Source organism: Manihot esculenta, chromosome 3 (genome assembly GCF_001659605.2).
Source record: "Manihot esculenta cultivar AM560-2 chromosome 3, M.esculenta_v8, whole genome shotgun sequence".
NCBI lineage: Eukaryota > Viridiplantae > Streptophyta > Magnoliopsida > Malpighiales > Euphorbiaceae > Manihot > Manihot esculenta.
In genome coordinates, this window is record NC_035163.2 from 3,222,309 (window position 1) to 3,240,697 (window position 18,389).

At 27.8% G+C, this 18,389-nt stretch overlaps 2 protein-coding genes across 3 annotated transcripts; one reads left to right on the forward strand and one right to left on the reverse strand.

Moving 5' to 3' along the window:
• Nucleotides 1-6,009: 6,009 nt before the first annotated feature.
• On the forward strand, nucleotides 6,010-8,943 carry LOC110610668 (protein phosphatase 2C 77). The gene is made up of 4 exons (XM_021750704.2): nucleotides 6,010-7,569; nucleotides 7,688-8,044; nucleotides 8,146-8,251; nucleotides 8,345-8,943. The coding sequence occupies exons 1-4, from the start codon at nucleotides 6,847-6,849 to the stop codon at nucleotides 8,677-8,679; spliced, it is 1,521 nt and encodes a 506-aa protein (XP_021606396.1). The 5' UTR covers nucleotides 6,010-6,846; the 3' UTR covers nucleotides 8,680-8,943.
• A 739-nt stretch (nucleotides 8,944-9,682) lies between these two features.
• LOC110612271 (mitogen-activated protein kinase kinase 2) lies at nucleotides 9,683-16,330 on the reverse strand. Of its 2 annotated transcripts, XR_002487451.2 has the most exons (10): nucleotides 16,021-16,330; nucleotides 15,857-15,941; nucleotides 12,579-12,713; nucleotides 12,272-12,496; nucleotides 11,981-12,163; nucleotides 11,605-11,828; nucleotides 11,105-11,150; nucleotides 10,879-10,973; nucleotides 9,869-10,096; nucleotides 9,683-9,762 (listed from the first exon to the last, which is right to left on the reverse strand). XR_002487451.2 is itself a non-coding variant. In XM_021753006.2 (9 exons), coding segments are annotated over exons 1-9 (1,077 nt in total). In that variant the 5' UTR covers nucleotides 16,104-16,330; the 3' UTR covers nucleotides 9,683-10,095. The 2 variants fall into 2 exon arrangements, 1 of the variants encoding a protein (XP_021608698.1); XM_021753006.2 differs by having other exon boundaries at nucleotides 9,683-10,096.
• Nucleotides 16,331-18,389: the final 2,059 nt, after the last annotated feature.

Below are 18,389 nucleotides of genomic sequence, written 5' to 3' on the forward strand. Positions count from 1 at the left end.
CCCTTTAGAGAAGTCATTACTGCAGATTCCAGTTGTTGTGAGCTATGATATTTGATACTTCAGCATGCTGCAGTTGTAAGCTATGAAGTTTGATATGATATTCTGTGTTTTAAAGATACAGGATCATGCCAAATTTAGGAGCTTCCGTATGCCATTCCATTGATGCAAATGGCGAAATAACTTTTAACATATTCTCTGTTGCAAAAATTTCTTCAACCGTCAATAAAAAATAAGTAAAAAAGGTCTCATATGTTTTCTGTTGTAGAATTGATGACAGATATTTACAGGGGAATACTGTTTCATGTTAGTTGGTCTCTCCATTAGCAAGATTCTTATGAACATCACGTGAATTAGCAGTGTATTATATTCTTTGGTTTAATTATTCTGCACCTTATTTTAAATGATGGAGGTAAGTGCATTATCCTTTCCAGGTGCTTATAGACAATGTTTCTAGATTCATGTTATAATTGCTAATCGAGCAACGATTGGTTGTTTTTATTGGTATTTTGTGTTCTTTGAAGGCACTGATTATTTTTCAAACCGGCTTTGCAGGAAAATTATTGCACCTAACAATACATCCCTTGCTGGATTGTGTCTCGTGTATGAGCTTAGCTCACGGCTCAAATTTTGCCTTGCGGCAGGTAGCTTATTTAACTTGCTTATAAGTGTTGGATACAAACTCATTGATAACCGAGTGGTTAGTGAAGCAAATATGTGAAAAAAATATAACCTCCTCTGTCCATATCCTCATATTTCTGGTTAAGGCTATTAACATTTTCAGGAAGCATGAGAGTTCAAAACCACTTCCACTTAAAATTATGTGAAAGATCTACTTTGAAAGCTTGGATCATTTTGTTTCTTATTCTTCTTGTCCGTCTGACTGATACCACTAGTCTGTTGATCTCCGTGATGTGTTTGCTCATGCTCTAGCTTCTTAAAAACCATCCTAGTAGCCGAGTTGAAGCGCGATTGCCTTACTCTGGGTTGCTTTTGACTTGATGGAAAGCAAATTTTTGTATGCCTGGACAACATTAAGCAATATTCTTTCTTTTAGTTTTGCTTAAAATTTAACTTCATGTGTAAAGTTAATCTTATTATCGTATTTGCTTTATAGAAAGGTAACCCTTGGTTAACTTGTTTCTAATAGATTATCAAGTTAGGACTTATCTTTTAAGTCGTAATGTATCTAAAATTTCATGGATGTACTCGTCTTAACATGTTACGAGGAATTTTTGGCTTATTGAGATTTTTCCTACTTGTTTTGGGCTTGATTCTTGGTATACGCCATTTTCATATGCTGTTTTTTGTTTTTCTCCTCCTTCTGGGGTTAATTCATGGTATGATAGCTGTTGTGGGCATCTCCTTCGAGTTGTGTGGCAGCTAATTTTCTTCGATTGCTTGAATTGTGAATGGTGAGTAGCCAATTCGTTTGCTTGACTGCTTTCTATGTGCAGGAAGCACAACTGCGAGGATTATGATGCCCAAACAATCAATCCAAGACCCCAACTTGTGTCCTTTTAATCAAGGTTAAAAGAAATAAAATTAAATTTCTTATATATTTTTTCTGAAAGATGAGAGATTGTTTGGGAATTCTTTAATATTTTTTATGCATATAAATTTAATATTCTCCTACTTAAAAATATGGATTTTTACTAAGATAGTAAGCCTTGCAAAATTCTGACACAAGGTTTATACATACTGGGTGCATTCTGTAATTTATAGAATTACAAGTCCTGAATTTTTAGTACTATGAAATTTTTTTTTAATTAGTTGATAAAAATTTCTATAATCTAGTAAAATATGTCTATTCTTCATGGTTTAAATCATGTCGGGTTAATGGTTTCAGATTGGCGAATTGAATTTTAACCTATATATTATCAATAGTATAATATTATTAATAATATTTATTTTAATTAATAATTATATGCATTCATAGATAATTATTAAAATATTTTTAAGTTTTGGTATGTAAATATATATTAAGATTTTGTATAATTATATTATATAGTGGATTATAAAGTAATGATTATTTAATAATTCAATTTAATATACTAAGACTAAATTATTTATAGTGAAATTTATTATTTAGTTTTTAGATATTATTATTATTAATAAATTAATATTTATATTTTTAAAAATATATTAAAATGTTATTTTTTTCTCAATCAATAAAATAATTTTTTATTTTCTTTTTTGTTAAAAATAGATGAGTAATAAAAAAAAATTTTTAAAATTTAATTTTTTTTAAAATAAAATTTCTTATTTAGCTTCTGAATATTACTATTATTGACAAGTCGGTTTTTATATTTTTATAAATTTATTAAAACGTTTTTATATTTTTTTCTGTTCAACGAAATAATTTTTTCGTTTATTTTTACCGTTAATAATATAATAAAAAAAATGATTATTTCATTGACGAAAAAAAAAAATTTTAATAGATTTTTTCAGAGAAGGAATGACTAAAATAATAAAAGTTAATTTATTAATAATGGTAATATTTAGATATTGAATTATAAATTTTTTTTAAATAATAAAATAATAATTAGGTTTTTTTTAAAAAAAAATAATTAGTTTTCTTTACATCAGGTATAGAGTAACAATTGCTAATTATTTTATTTTATTTTATATTAATATAACTTAATTTAGTAAAACGTATACGTTTATGAAATAATTATTATATATAAATTACGGCACAAAAATTATAAAATTCAGCTCTAGTTTGCATAGCTCGTGGCTCGTAAATTTACTTAGAGGTGTCATGTTAACTTTTTTGTTGCCGGAACGGTGGTTTGATCTAAAAATTTTTTTAAACCGATAAGATTTTTGAGCCATCAATTATTTTATAAGTTATTTGCAATTCAATGAATTATTTAAAATAAGGGTCTTAAAAAGTAAAATCAATCGGATTCTGGTCATGGTTTTCCTGTTATGTGAATGGGCAGTTTAATCTAACAACTCATTTTAAATCGATTGAATTTCTGATTCACGGATTATTAGCTGATTAATTTTGATTTTTAACGTGCTCATTCCCAGTTAAGCAGGTCTGACCAACGGATTCAGTTTTCACAACTATGATTTTTTTTTTCACTTGTTTTACTTAAAGGCAGAATGAATAGTATTTCTTCAAAAAAAAAAAAGAATGGTATTTGATTTTTCACTTTATGCTATATTTATTTAAGAAAGTAAGGTGTTCTTGTGTTCACAAGCACGATTCATTCCTAATCTGTGTTTTTTTTTTACTAAAAAATTTAAGATTTTTTTATTTTTTATTTTTTAAAAATGAGAGAAGAGAGATATGCTGTAAGGGGCACGAAAACATGTGGACTTTAAATAGAACAAAACACAAACACAGGAAATGAAAGTTGAATGTGTCAGTGCATTGTATGTAAGAGTTTAAAGTTGTTTGTGTACATCTCCTTCACCCCTCTGTTGTTTTACACGTCACCTGTTTAGGTCACCGGAACTCTCCTTTCTCTGACAAACCGTCTACCTCTACGTGTTGCTCCCTTACTGGTCTGCGCTTTCAAAAAGGCTCTATCCCAATGTTTATTTAGCCCAAATCCTCGATCTAGATGCAATACACAATGTACCATTTACGCCATGCATGATATTATTTACAAAAAAGTCCAGTTGATAATTTCATTTTTTTTTATTAATATTTAATACAAATCTATAATTTTATAACAATGAAAGTATAATTTATAATTGTGTCTTTTATTTTTTTTAATATTAATTAAATTATACTACTATTATAATTTGTATTATAAAGATTATGTAAATTTATAACTATAATGACCAATAAAAACATGGCTTTTACGGTAATAACCTTCTTTTTTTACCTTAATCTGTCATTTAACATTTTTATATGGTGACTAAAAAGGTAATTGAATAATCTAAAAATGTAATAAAAATACTCATTAATTTAATTTAATTTAATTAATTTTTATTTTATTTAATTAATGTAGGTTTAATAATTCTCTTTTTATTAATATGCCACCAAAAAAATTAGATAATTAAAAGAAAACAAATGATAAAATGTGCTTTAAAAATAATAAAAAAAAAACGTTCCCATTTAATAGAGTTAGAAGTAAAATTGGAAAAAAAATAATAATAGACTTTAAGTCTTTTAAAAATAGATAAAAATTTTAGTTATAATAATTTTTAAAAGTGATGAATAAAAATAAATTAAGAGAATATTTAACTTAATTTATAATAGAATAATTATATTTTTGTTAAAATAGTTTATTAAATAAAAAAATAATGAGGATATATTTTAAGTGTTTACTAAATTATGTATAAGTAAAATGATTAATTAATTTAATTATTTATAATATTTTTAATTGATGTATTATATATTATAATTTTAAATAATTTATTAATATATTTTTAATTTTAAAAATTATAATTAATAAATTTAAAAAATAATATGATTTAAATAAAAAATAAAATTAAAATAATTATCAACTTATAACAAAGAGTTTTAAAATTAGAACTAATTCAAAATATAGTTGATATGCATTATATTAGCCGCCTCTAATCTATATTTTATTTTTTAAAAATTTTATAAAATACTTGATTTAGCTATTTGAATATTTATAATCTATTGATTGTATTTAATAATTAAATTAAACATTCATATTTATAATCTATTAATCATATCTAATAATTAAATTAAATATTTAAAAATGACAATAAATTGAATATTTTTAAACACCCGATTCCAATAAATTTTAATAGAATAAATTTAAATAATTATAGTCGAATTTGAAATAAATTTAAATTAAAAAATAATACTCATTATTAATTCAAATGGAGATTAATTTTTATTTATAAGATATTTACAATCTGAATTTTTTATATATAAATAATTAATTTAATATAAAAATATATATTTTATAATATTTATGATTTTTTATATTTTTTCTTTTAAAAAATAAAATTTAATTTTTTTAAATATTAAATTTTTTAAATTCTTTTTAGAAATATTAAATTTTTTAAATAAAAATTATAAATAAAAAATTTTTTATATATAAATTATTAATTAAAATATATAAAATTTAACCGATTTAAATTTTATTTGAATAATAATAATTAAAATTAAAATTAATTTAAATAATTTAAATTAATTTTTAATTATATTTAAAATAAATTAAAATATTAATTATATAAATTAAATTTAAATTGAGATAATTTAATTTTCGCGGATACATACCTACAAACACTCCATAATCAATTGAGAAATGAATATTAATATATTTGAATCAACTTTATTATATTTAAATAAATAGATAAATTTTAATTTTCTTCTTTATATAAATTCTTGAAATTATATAAAACTGAAAATTTTATATGATTAAAAAAATGATTCCTTTTATTTTTATTAAAAATATAGGCAATGAATGTTCACAAATAGAAGTAATCTTCAGGAAAATTTATTATTAATTATTTTTTTCATTCATATTTAACTCTTTTTAATTTTTTATTGAATTAATTAAATAATAATATAAAAAAATAATTCAAAATTATATTTTACTGAAATCTATTTTTTATTAAATTAAAAATTAATTTAATATAATTATAAATTTATATACTTATTTTATTAAATTAGTAAAACACATTAAAATTTTGTTTGGCAATATTAATAATAGGATTAGTTGTTAAATGAAAAATAATTATTTAGATAGAAATTAATCAAACATTATAAAAAAATATTTTTTTATTATTAAATAATAATATTTTAATTTAATAAAAATATCAAATATTATTTTAAAAATAATTATCGAAAATAGACTAACTCGCTAATGACTTACATTACCATAAATTATTTCACTGCTTTCACGTGCGGAAAATTATTTTTTAAAAAATTTGCATAATTTTATTAATGAATTATAATATATTCCAATATTCAGTACTTCACATGCAGATGTTTTCTTCTTTTTTTTTTTTTTTAATTTGATATAATGAACAATAAGCACTTTCTTTTCTTTTGGTTCTAAAAGGACACGTGTATGTTTCTCTGGATTGTCCCTCTCTCTTTGACATAATCTGTTTCTGTTTTTAAACTCAGCTCTTCTTCATCACCTTTCCTTCTTCTATGCTTCTTTTTCTTGTTAAATTGTAAGCAACTCTGCATCTTCCTGTATTGATTTTTGTTATTTTTTCTTTGTGTATACTGTTTTATTTATAGGATTCTTCAAAGGGTTTGGAGTTTTTCTAATCTTGCTCAGATTGTGTTTGATTAAATCTCTGAAAGGTACATATAACATATCCCTGGAGATCAGGTGGTGACTTGGTTCTAGTGTAGGTGAAGGTGGTTGGTTTGGTTAAGTAGAAAATAATAGAAGAGAAAAGAAACCCATATTTCAAGAGGCTTAGATAAATTGCCTCTGATTCAGGGAACCTTGTTTGCTTGTGCTCTTCTGGGCTTTTATATCTCTTACTAATTCTTGAAATTTTCTCATTTGATCTATCCATCCATTTTTCTATTGCCAAAAGGATCAAAAGATTGGTTGGAAGATAGAAAGAAGCAAGGATTTGGGTCCTTTCTCTCTCCTCTCTGTCTTCCCTCTTCAGGTTGATGTGTCAAGATAGAGAATAGGTTCCAGACCCATCTGTTTCAAGCATTTGATTAATTTTAGTGCTTTTTTCTTTTATTGATTAAAATCCCATGTAATAGAAGTTTGAGTCCATTTTTCAGCCATCCTGCATTGCTTAAAGTATTAGCTTCTTCAATTAGCTTGCATAGGCTTCATCATCATTCTATCTTGTATGTACGCAATTTTTTGAGAAGCAGCAAATTACAAGGTACGAAAAGTAGCAGTTGCTAGTTTGTTTTTGGAGGGTTCAATGGAGGAGATGTCTCCAGCAGTTGCTGTTCCATTTAGCATAGACAAAATGATCTGCAACAAATCACCGGTAACAGCCCATATGGAAATTTCTGGGCTGAAGCGTATGGCTGATAAAGCAACTTTGATATCGAACTCTGCGAGGAACCCAAATACACCTTTTGGGTCTGTTTGTTCACAGAGTGGAATTGGCCAAGTAGCAGTAGCTGAAGATGTGAGTTGCAGAAACTTATGTTCTCAATCTGTGGCTATTGATACTAGCAATATCTGTTTTGAGGAAGTTTTGGCTTTGGATGCTGAATCCAATAGGGATCCAATGGTTGTTGAGAAAACCGTTGGTAGTTTTGAAACCACAGCAACTTCCCATGTGAGAGAACCAAAGGTTGAATTAGAGCCTGTGGATGATATTGTCTCTGTGGCAGACATTGAAGGTGAAGATGGCTATGGGTCTGATCCGAAATCATCTGCTGATGTGCCAGAAGAAAAGAAGATCACCATGACAGGTAGCGTGAGTGCCTTTGAATCGTGTAGCAGACCTCTTTGGGGATTTACATCTACATGTGGAAGGAGACCAGAGATGGAAGATAATTATGCTGCTGTGCCTGGATTTTTTCGTATTCCTACTCAAATGCTAATGGATGATCTTGTTAATGGCATGAACCAGAAGCTAGGTTGCTCAAGTGCTCATTTCTTTGGTGTCTATGATGGCCATGGGGGCTCTCAGGTATGCTTAATTCTATTTTCTTACCACATATTATGTCCCTTTAGTTTGTCTTCATCATTGTATAAATAAACCATGAAGGATCTGTGCTTGGTCATAACTAAGAGCTTTGTTCCTGTAGGTTGCTAATTATTGCAGCAAGCGCATTCATTTGGTTCTGGCCAATGAGCTAGAAATTGCACAAGCAGGCTTGTGTGATGGAAGCACTAGAAGTAGTTGGCAGGAGCAGTGGAAGAAAGCATTCTTAAATTGCTTTCTGCAAGTTGATGCCGAGACAGGAGGATCATGCAGAGGCATCACAGGAAGTATTACCGGTCACTCCGAGGCTCAACTTGAATCCATTGCCCCTGAAACTGTAGGTTCTACTGCAGTAGTAGCCATTGTTTGTACAACTCAAATAATAGTCTCAAATTGTGGCGACTCGAGAGCAGTTCTATGTCGTGGAAAAGTAGCTATCCCATTGTCAGTAGATCATAAAGTAAGACATGGCTTCCTTGTTAATGCAGTATTTTCCCAGGAAAGTTTCACCTGGCATTGTTAAGGAGATCAATCTCCTCATCGACTTTATTTTGCTTACAGCCCGATAGAGAAGATGAATATGCAAGAATAGAGGCAGCAGGAGGCAAGATCATACAGTGGAACGGGTCTCGTGTTTTCGGTGTTCTTGCAATGTCAAGATCCATAGGTATATCTCTATTGCTTTTAAGTTCATGACAACTGAAGTGGCTTATAAAAGATGAAATAGGATCACTAATCCATTACCATTCTTCATTCTCAGGTGATAGATATTTGAAGCCATGGATTATCCCAGATCCTGAAGTGATGTTTGTTCCTAGAACAAAAGAAGATGAGTGTCTTATTCTTGCAAGTGATGGTTTGTGGGATGTAATGACAAATCAAGAAGTGTGTGACATAGCAAGAAGAAGAATCCTTCTTTGGCATAAAAGAAATGGTGATAATTTATCCGCAGAAAGGGGCGAGGGAAACGATCCTGCTGCTCAAGCTGCAGCAGAATACCTCTCCAAGCTCGCTCTTCAGAGGGGGAGCAAAGACAATATCACTGTTATTGTGGTGGACTTAAAAGCTCAACGGAAATTAAAGAAGAAAGCTTGATATTGACTACTGTGTTCACCCCATCAATTGAAAATTTTCAACCCCATTCATTGAAAACTTTCAAATACTGTACTAAGTGATAAAGGGAATCTATGTTCTGGTTTTTCATGACTTCATACATATTTAGCCCATCAATTTTTTTCTTCTTTTCATTTGGGAAACGTAATGGCTCTGCCATTACTCTTTCTGCTAGTTTGAAGTAGCTTCTGCAATCTGTATATTACTACCTGCAATACATTGGAATACTACTCTCTTTAATTTTGCAAATTACCCTCAATTTAATTCTGTGGGAATGATAAAATTTAATTATTTTAATTAGGGTATTTAATTCAGTTTGAATTTCGCCGAATACATTTAAAAACATTTAGTTTTTAGATATCATTGATTTAATCTAAATAATTAAAGTTATTTTAATTTATATATATATCAATTAAATCAGAAAGAAGCAATGACGTATGAAAATTTTGGATTTCAATCAGATTTTTACTTTTTAATATCAGTTTAATTCAATTAGCAAATAATTTAATACGGCTCAAAGCAAAATGTTTAAAGTCTTGGACCCCTAGGTGTTTCGTTTTTTGCTCGTAGTATTTATGTTTGGATTAGCGATGATGCATGTCATGGTATTCTCCTCGCTCGGGGGTTCCTTTTCTTTTCTTGTCCTTTCCCGAGAAAAATAATTCCTAGTTTAAATTGAGCCGACAAAGAGTTCAATAGATACAGTGCATGTGACATAGATAAATCTGGTTGGATGTGCGACTAGGCTATGTTTAATCTTACTTGAGAGGAACTCGTTTTTCCCAAACATCCAAGTTCACGTACAGATTAAAAGTATTTTATTTGTGGATAGAGCCGAGAGATCATCCAATGCCATGGTATATAGTAAAATAGAATATCTCAAAGCAGCCAACCCCTGCAGGCTGCAGCCGACCAATATAGAACTTTAGGTCAAATAGGCTAACCTCCAAGCAAGAAAGAGGGGGAAAAAACAAAGAAAGCGGAAGAAGAAGAAGAAGAAGAGAGATTCCATAGATGGAACGCCTTTTAAACAGGAGTTAAATGCAGTAGCCGTAATTGAGCCAACTGAAAAAAAAATTGTAATTTGGTATCATATTTCTTACTACAGGGGCACTATTTCTTGATACTGAAACAATTATTTATACATATATAAATTTAAGGCAAATAGCACCTGTTTCAGCAATCATAAGACTCTCAATTAAGCAGTGGATTCCTCCCACAAGAAATCTCCTGGTACTGAGATGTGTACAATGAAGTACTTCTGCTTTTAATAACCACTTTGGCATTTGTCCTTTTAATGGCAAGAAGCTGTTTATTTTCAACTGCAGTGGGAGCTAGAATCTTACCAGGTCTTCAAATTTCAGGCAGCTAACTTCTCTCAAACTGTCTCATATTGTATCTGTTTCCAAAGAGGAATTACTTTTAAAAGAGAATCTCATGTATTCAAACCTTTAAAAGATATGAATGCACATAAAATTATGGTTAAGTTGGCAAATAGCATGTAGTTACTTGGAGGCAGTGTCAATCCCACATATCATGATTAACTAGGCAATTGAACTCCAGATAGCGCATGCAGCTGAAAGCTAGGGACAAAGATTTTTTATGACAGTAACCCACACCACAGTCACAGGGGGCAATCTATGTGTTCATGCAGTCATTCTTTTCCAGAGCTGACAAAAGATTTTTTTTTCCCTCTTCTCTCTCTACTATCTCTACTAGGAAAACAAGAGATTGAGGGGGCTGGCTATTTCAATTGCCATGCCCAATACTATAGTAGTGCAGATATATTTTTGTGTTTGTCTGTGCACAGGCATATGGATAAGAGAAAGCAAAAAAGAAAAAGAACCAATCACAATTCACCATTTCTTTCTATTGGTCCATTATAGCAAGGGTTAGGCATCAAACCCATAACCCCTCACCTGCAATAGCTTCAGCTGAATACTTCTCTTCCCTTTTGTTTTCTTTTTTTCAAAAAAAAAAAAAAAGTAAAGTTGTCTTTCTAGTTTCAGAAGAAATAATAGAGTACCAAAAGTATTCAATCAGCATCTGAAAAAAGATCACCATGCATTAATATGTAGATCAGAGGAGAATGAATATAATGGACTACTCAAAAGGATGCGGACTAAAATCACAGAGATCAATATCATTTAATTTTTCAGGTAGGATAAAGATTGGACTTACCATAAGTTCAAGGTTGCAAGTGGAGAGCCTGCATTTTTGAAGTAAGACGATAGATCTATATGTAGGTCGTCATACATACTCATGAATGGATGTGTCTGGCAATTTCATTGAAAAGAATTAAAAATAAATCAGATATAGAAGTGTTCAGTCAGCAAAACCTTTTGAGATTCGGCTTAATTTAAGGAGGCAAGAAATAAAATTAATTAAAAATAGGAATTTCACACACCATAAGTTCATGAGCCGACTGTCTGTCTTTTGGGTCTTTCTGCACACTGTAAAAGAAGGCACAAGCCCATTGTCAATTAGTAACCACATAATTCATAATGTTGTCTAGGCCAAAAGAAAAATACCAATTCGATCTTATAACAAAAGCGTTGGTGAGGGGAAACACCAGAATTATTATTTCATCAAGACACAGAAATGACATGCAAAAAACATGTGCATATAAACATATTTAACAATACTCTATTTCTTTTATTCTAATTCCAATACAGAAAACACAACCATAGAAATGAAAATAACAAATACACAAAATACTAAATATTTTCTATCAAATAACTAGACGTTCTTAAGAATTGATCAACACGACAAGTAACCAAGACAGAGGCTTTGCACATTATATCACTGATTATGAACCTATCAATATAATATGGAAAGCATAAAATCAATCCATTATTGAAGACAACACAACTATTATAGTCCTTTAGAAGAGTGCATAATCTATACCATGAAGATACGAATGAGCAAAACTCTGGAGAAAATTGGTCAGCAGGTGCACAAGGTTGTGGTTGCTCAACAACAGCTTCCATAAGCTCATAAACACTAGCCCAACCTACTTCCTGGTCTGAAGGGGAATATGGGAATTGACCAGTTGCACACTCCAGCAGTACTAAACCAAGGCTCCAAATGTCACTTTTGTTGTCATACTTTGCCCCACTAATTCTCTCCGGCTACAGACCATGACAAGTTTCAAATACAAGCAGAACAATGATGAACCTTTGTAGCCAGATGAATGTGGAAAGGTTCTTGCAGAAAAGGGGGAAACAAAAGAAAAGAAAAAAAAAATAAAACAGCACTATCACATGTACAAATAAATACTTACAGACATATAGTTGTATGTACCAACAAAAGTATTTGCCTGTCCAGAAGTGCTTGCCATTATTGCACTCACACCAAAGTCAGTAATCTTGACTTCTCCTCTATGATTTATTAATAAATTAGAAGGTTTTAAGTCCCTGTGGATAATATGTTTTTCATGATGAAGATACAACAAACCCTTGAGCACCTGCAGCAATAAGAAAAGGAATATGGAAAATGATTGGGAAACAAATAAATTGGTATCTACAACAAACAACTGAAATTCATTAGTCGAATTATTTTCCAGATATTTCACCTGCTTACAGATGGCAGCAAGATATGGTTCTGGAATTGTTTTAACCTTTTTCAGAAGATCTGCCAAAGATCCACCATCCATATACTCTAGGATGATTGAAATGGCACCATTGTCATAGAAAGACTGGTAGCACATAACAACATATGGACATTGAGCTGATTGATTAATTTTTAGTTCCTTGGCAATTGCTTTCCTTGCATTCTCCTCAATATTCATTTGTATAACCTGAATCAAACAAGAATGTTTCACAGAAAAGAATAGCAATGTAATGACAAAGCATGCATATCTCATGGGGAACGAGTCATACCTTTAATGCAAAAAACTGGCCTGTCCATTTATGTTGCACCAGTTGCACAATTCCACTGCTTCCCTTCCCAATGACCTTAATGGTGTCTATGTCTGCTAAATTCAACTGGTTGTCCGATGGTTTAATAGGAGGTGGCTGAAGAAAGACAAGCACATAAAACAAACTAAAAGTTTGTAAGGCAGGAAATTACATATAAGTAATATATCTATCTAATAGACAGAATAAGAATGTTAAAGTTTAGCACACTAATCATTGCTTTTTCAGTTCACAATTAAGGGAACTGTATGTAGCCCCTTTATTCCTTTTATTTCTCTACTCATCATTCCTGAATCCATGCTCAACATGGACTGAAATCACACAAAGAAATTTTGAATCAGAAGTTACAGATGTCACTATGAGACACACACACACACACACACACATATATATATAGTAGTTGGAAGGTGAGTATGCTTCAAAAATGGCAAGAATAGAAATTTGAGATTTGGATATATTCAGCAGGACTTTGCTAGGTAGACTATGGAGATTAAATATGAAGAGGATAGGCTACAAGATGAGATACAAAGGGTATACAATAATAGGGATGTTTCATGGCTGCTAGGGTTGTGCACGGTTCCTGGGGTCCCAAATCAAATCGAAGAACCGTATTGAACTGAACCAAAGCCAAAATAGAACCGATATAGGAACCGAACTGAATTTATTTAGATATTTGATTTTGATTCTAATTTTTTATAAGAACCATAGAGGACTCGTACCAAACCAGAACCATACCAAAGAACCGATATATATATATATATATAATTATTTCAGTAATTTATATTTTATTAGTATAATTATTACGTAAATTATATAATTATTAGGTATTTTAGTCACTAGTTAATTATTAAAGGCTTATAAGAGAATAATTTAACTAATTTAATTCGTTAATTATTTTTCGTTTTATTTAAATAGATTATATTATACATTATCTCCATATTAATGGAATTTATACTAATAGAATATAAATTATTAAAATCAATTACTTTTATATGTATATATATATATATACTTGTAATTGTTATTATTATTCCTATATATATATGTAATCGTTAACTAGATTATATATATTAATAAAATATAATTTGATAAAATTAGAAAATAAATTAAATTAAAATAATTGTGACTATTTTTAAAAAAATACTATTCAGATAAACTATGTAATTTTAGATATTACATAGTTTTAGATAAAACTACATAATTTTGTTATAAAAAAAAAGAACTAGATTATATATATTAATAAAATATAATTTGATAAAATTAGAAAATAAATTAAATTAAAATAATTGTGACTATTTCAAAAAAAAATTACTATTCAGATAAACTATGTAATTTTAGATATTACATAGTTTTAGATAAAACTACGTAATTTTGTTACAAAAAATAAAGGAAACTAAAGAAATTTGCAACATATTAGAGGATGATAAAAGTTTATTCGGTTGGAGTTTATTTCTTATGGAAACATTGTAATAAAGTTTTTAGAAGCTCTATTAAGAGTTTTCTTTTACTTTTTCTTCCTCTTCTTTTAAGAGTTTAAAAATTATAATAGGAAGATTATATTATATTTTGTTATTTAGTGTTTTCATATATTTTAAATGGAAATATTATAAGATATTATAGATGTTTGATATTATTTTAAAGTCTGAATGTGAGACTTGTTAATTTAATATAAATAATATTAGTACCATGCTAGAAATATTTAATTATTTCGTTCAAGTTTAAATTTTATTATAAGAATCGATGACCGTATCGAAACTAGAACCGAAATAAGAACCGATACTAGAACTAAACAAAAACCGATAACACATAGAACCGTACCAAAAGATTCTCATTTTGGTTCAAAGAAATTCAAGAAACCGACTTTCGGTTCCGGTTCAGGTTCCTGCAAGGAACCATCCCAGAAGCGCACACCTCTAATTCCTGCCCACAAAATTTAAACTGTTATTTCATTTCCCAGCACAAACGCTTATAGAAGGCGATTCGATTATTAATTTCCATTCGATTTTTATTGTAATTTTTATGATTTTTATTTTTTAATTTTTGATTTCAGTTTAGAACTGAACCAACAAAATATTTACTCCTAATTATACCTCTTTCTTAATTTAGTTTGATTTTCAATATTCTTAAACTATAAGGGTTTATCTGTAAATATTTATAATACTTAAAAATTAATTTATAAAAATATAAGGGCCTTTGATAAATAACTACAACATTAAAAGATCAATTCATATAAAATATGAAGTTTATTTCTAAATATTATAATTATTTAGAGATTAATGTATAAAACTAAAATAACTTATTTCAAAATATACTATAGGGATTCAATTGTAAAATACAAGGATTATTTATAAATAATTAAATATATAGAGGTTAATTTTGAGATTTTACTCTTAAATAATTATAAAATACAAGAATCAATTTGAAAAACTATAGAGACTTTATTGTAGATTTAATTAAATCTCAAGAATTATGTTGTTTTAGATTAAAAATATATAATAAAAGGTAGTTTGGCCATTTTCATTTAAATAAAAGGAAGATTAACTAGGAAATTTAAAGGCAGAGACTAAATTGTAGTTTTTTTAGATGTCAATGATTAAATTGTAGAATTTTTAAAACATGATGATTAAAGTAGACATTTCATTAAACCAAAGGGACTAAACTGCAATTTACCCCTTTCTTTTTTTCTAATTTTATAATATCTAAGTTTATTTTCTCTTACCAATAATTCTATTTATTTTATTATTTAAATCTCTAAATCATGAAAATTTATTTTAAACTTATTAATATATTTTTAATTTGTTCATATTTTTATTAATTGTTATAAATTTATTAAATATAGTAGTTTAGAGAATGAAAATATGAGTGATATAAAATTCAATTGAATTCTGCATTTTAACAATAGAATTCATTTCAAATGAATTCTATTCAGAATTCAATTAAATTTCGCATAAATTTGTAAAATGAATTACCAAACACTATGTTAAAGTAAAATGAAAAGTAACGAATGTTTTGAGGAATGGATTAGTCAAGGTGTTAAATCACATTTTCATCTCACAAGAAACTGAATTTTGCATATGGAAACTATCCTTTAAAAGAAGAAACCCAGAACAAATGTCCTTCAACGAGCGATCTAATGTTGAACTTATCTCCAAATAAAGAAATTCAGCTCTTTCCTCTCATAGAACGATAATGGAACAACACCACATAATTTCTAGTAGAAGAGAAAATCAGAAACATCTTACAGCTTCGGGTTCGCTTTGCGAGACAATTCGAACTCCATCTCGATTGACAAGCAAATCACCATCCATAAATGTACCGCTTTGGGTTCTGGCAACGATTAAGCATAACAAATGAGCGAATTCTGTAACAAATAAAGGCATAGTCAAAAAGAGAGAATGAGGCTTACAGGAACTTGGCGAAGGAAACTTCATCGGGAGGAGGGAGAGAGAGCTTGAGCTTGACGTTAGGGTTTAAGGATCCCTTCTTCATGATCAGGAAGTGGAAGAGAGAGGAGAGTCGTTGAAAGTCTTCGGATGAGAAAAGCGGAAATGCTTGAGTAGGTTTAAGTAGAAGAAATGACTAGTCTTTGTTAACACTGGTCAGTTAAGGACCAGTCGCCATTACAGAACACAGGAAGAAGCTGTGACTTTCCCGTTTACTTTTCCCTTCGTTTATTACTCAGCCCCTCTCTCTCTCTCTCTCTCTCTCTCTCTCTCTCTCTCTCTCTACTTGCGCCTCTTCAACACTTAGGGATGTAACGTGGGTAAGATGTCCACCAAAATTAAATTATTTGAATTTAAATTTAATTTATATTAATAATATTTCAATTTATTTTAAATTTAATTAAAAATTAATTTAAATTATTTAAATTCATTTCAAATTTTAAATTTATTATTATTATTTAAATAAAATTTCAACTCATTTAATTTTATATATTTTAATATTAATTATATAAAAATATTTTTTATTAATAATTTTCATTTAAAAAATTTAATATTTTAAAAAATAATAATAAAATTTAAATAAAAATAAATATAAAAAAATTATAAATATTATTATAAAATATTTTTTATTACATTAAATTAATTATTTATATAAACAAATTTAAACAGAATACACTATTTGAATTTATAAAAGCTAATTTCTTTTAAATTTAAATTCACTGTAACTACTTAAATTCTTTTTTTTTTTTTAATTTGAATTCATCTTAAATATAACTAGTCAACAGCATAGCCAAAAATACTTAATCCATTAACTCCCCACCACACTCCCTCTCTTATGCTTTTCAAACAAAGAGCTAAAAGCTTCTTTAGTCCTCCGATCATGATATTTTTTTTTTAAAGCAGATCATAATATTATCCTTAAAATAATTTATAATATACTTTTTAATATTTAACTAAAATTTATAATTTACTCCTATTATTTTAATGAGAAATCACTTTTTATAATAATTTTGTTACTTTAATTTTAATAATTTATAATAATTTAATTTTTTAACTTAATTACCTTCTCCAGTTTATAGTTAATTAAATTTAAATTTAATAAAATAATTATTTTATTAATAAAATAAAATTTTAATAATTAAATTATTTACTATTAAAACAATGAAAATTAAATTATAGATTTTATTAAATTTTAAGAATTATATTATTAAATTATTTTAAATTTAAATATGGTGGAATTAAATATTTAATTAAAATTAAAAAAATAACTATAAAAAATATATGTTGTAATTTTTGCACTTTTTCAAGTTAAAATCTACAGTTGATTTTGTGACGAAAATCATCATGTATTTTCTATAAAAATTTTATTTTAATTCTATAAAATTTTGATGATAATATATTAAATATTTTTATGTCAAATAATATTATATTATAAATTAAAAAAAATGAGAGACTAGCTTTTTTTTTTTAATAAAAAAAAAAAAGGCATGCCCAATTTGCTAAAGCTCTCCTATCTTAATTAAAGAATTATATTAAATTAATCCAAAGTTTGTTTCCTAAAGATACTTTTTAGAAAAATATTCTCTTGTATTTTTTAAAGTATTAAAAAATAATCAATAAAAATAAATTATTTAAATTAATATTTTTTTAAAATATTTCAATTATTAATTCAGTGAGGCTATAAAATGAGCATAAAATAAATTTTTATAATCTAATATTTAACACTTTATGGGTGAAATTTCACTATCAAGACAAATTATCTTATATTTTCTGTAAAATTCGAACTAAACTTACATTTATTGTTTATAAGTTTTTAACTTTGGTTATGATTGACTTCAAAAAAAAAAAAAACTTTGGTTATGATTTTTTTTTTATTGAAAATCAAATCAGAGTTAATTTAGAATCGAATAAAAAATATTTTTTTATATTTTGAAAATATATTTATAAATTTAATAAATTATATATATACCTATATATAAGTAATTAAAATTGCATATAGATATTATAACCTAAAATATTTTTAAGTATGAGTTACATAATCTAATATTTTAGAAAAAAATATTTTTTAGTCCCTGAGATTTAACGTAATTAACACTTCTTTCCCTCTATTTTGCGATCGAATACTTAAGTCCCTCAAATTCATAGTCCCTCAAATTCATAGTCCTTCCGTCCAAAATAGCCGTTTGGAATACGTGAATTGATAAAATTGGCTCTCAATAAAAGTCCCTCTATTTCAAAATCACGAAACCCAATGCCTTTTCATTGTAAATTCTTCTTTTTCTTCTACCTCATATTATTTCTCCAACACTCCATCTATTAAAAATCACGAAAC

Coding starts and splice junctions, on each gene's coding strand:
- LOC110612271 (XM_021753006.2), bottom strand. CDS start 16,103: ATGAAGAAGGGATCCTTAAACCCTAACGTCAAGCTCAAGCTCTCTCTC. Junction 12,164..12,271: donor TTGCTGCCATCTGTAAGCAG/GTGAAATATCTG, acceptor TTATTGCTGCAG/GTGCTCAAGGGTTTGTTGTA. Junction 10,974..11,104: donor AGTCGGCTCATGAACTTATG/GTGTGTGAAATT, acceptor TGAAATTGCCAG/ACACATCCATTCATGAGTAT.
- LOC110610668 (XM_021750704.2), top strand. CDS start 6,847: ATGGAGGAGATGTCTCCAGCAGTTGCTGTTCCATTTAGCATAGACAAA. Junction 7,570..7,687: donor ATGGCCATGGGGGCTCTCAG/GTATGCTTAATT, acceptor TTGTTCCTGTAG/GTTGCTAATTATTGCAGCAA. Junction 8,252..8,344: donor TGCAATGTCAAGATCCATAG/GTATATCTCTAT, acceptor CTTCATTCTCAG/GTGATAGATATTTGAAGCCA.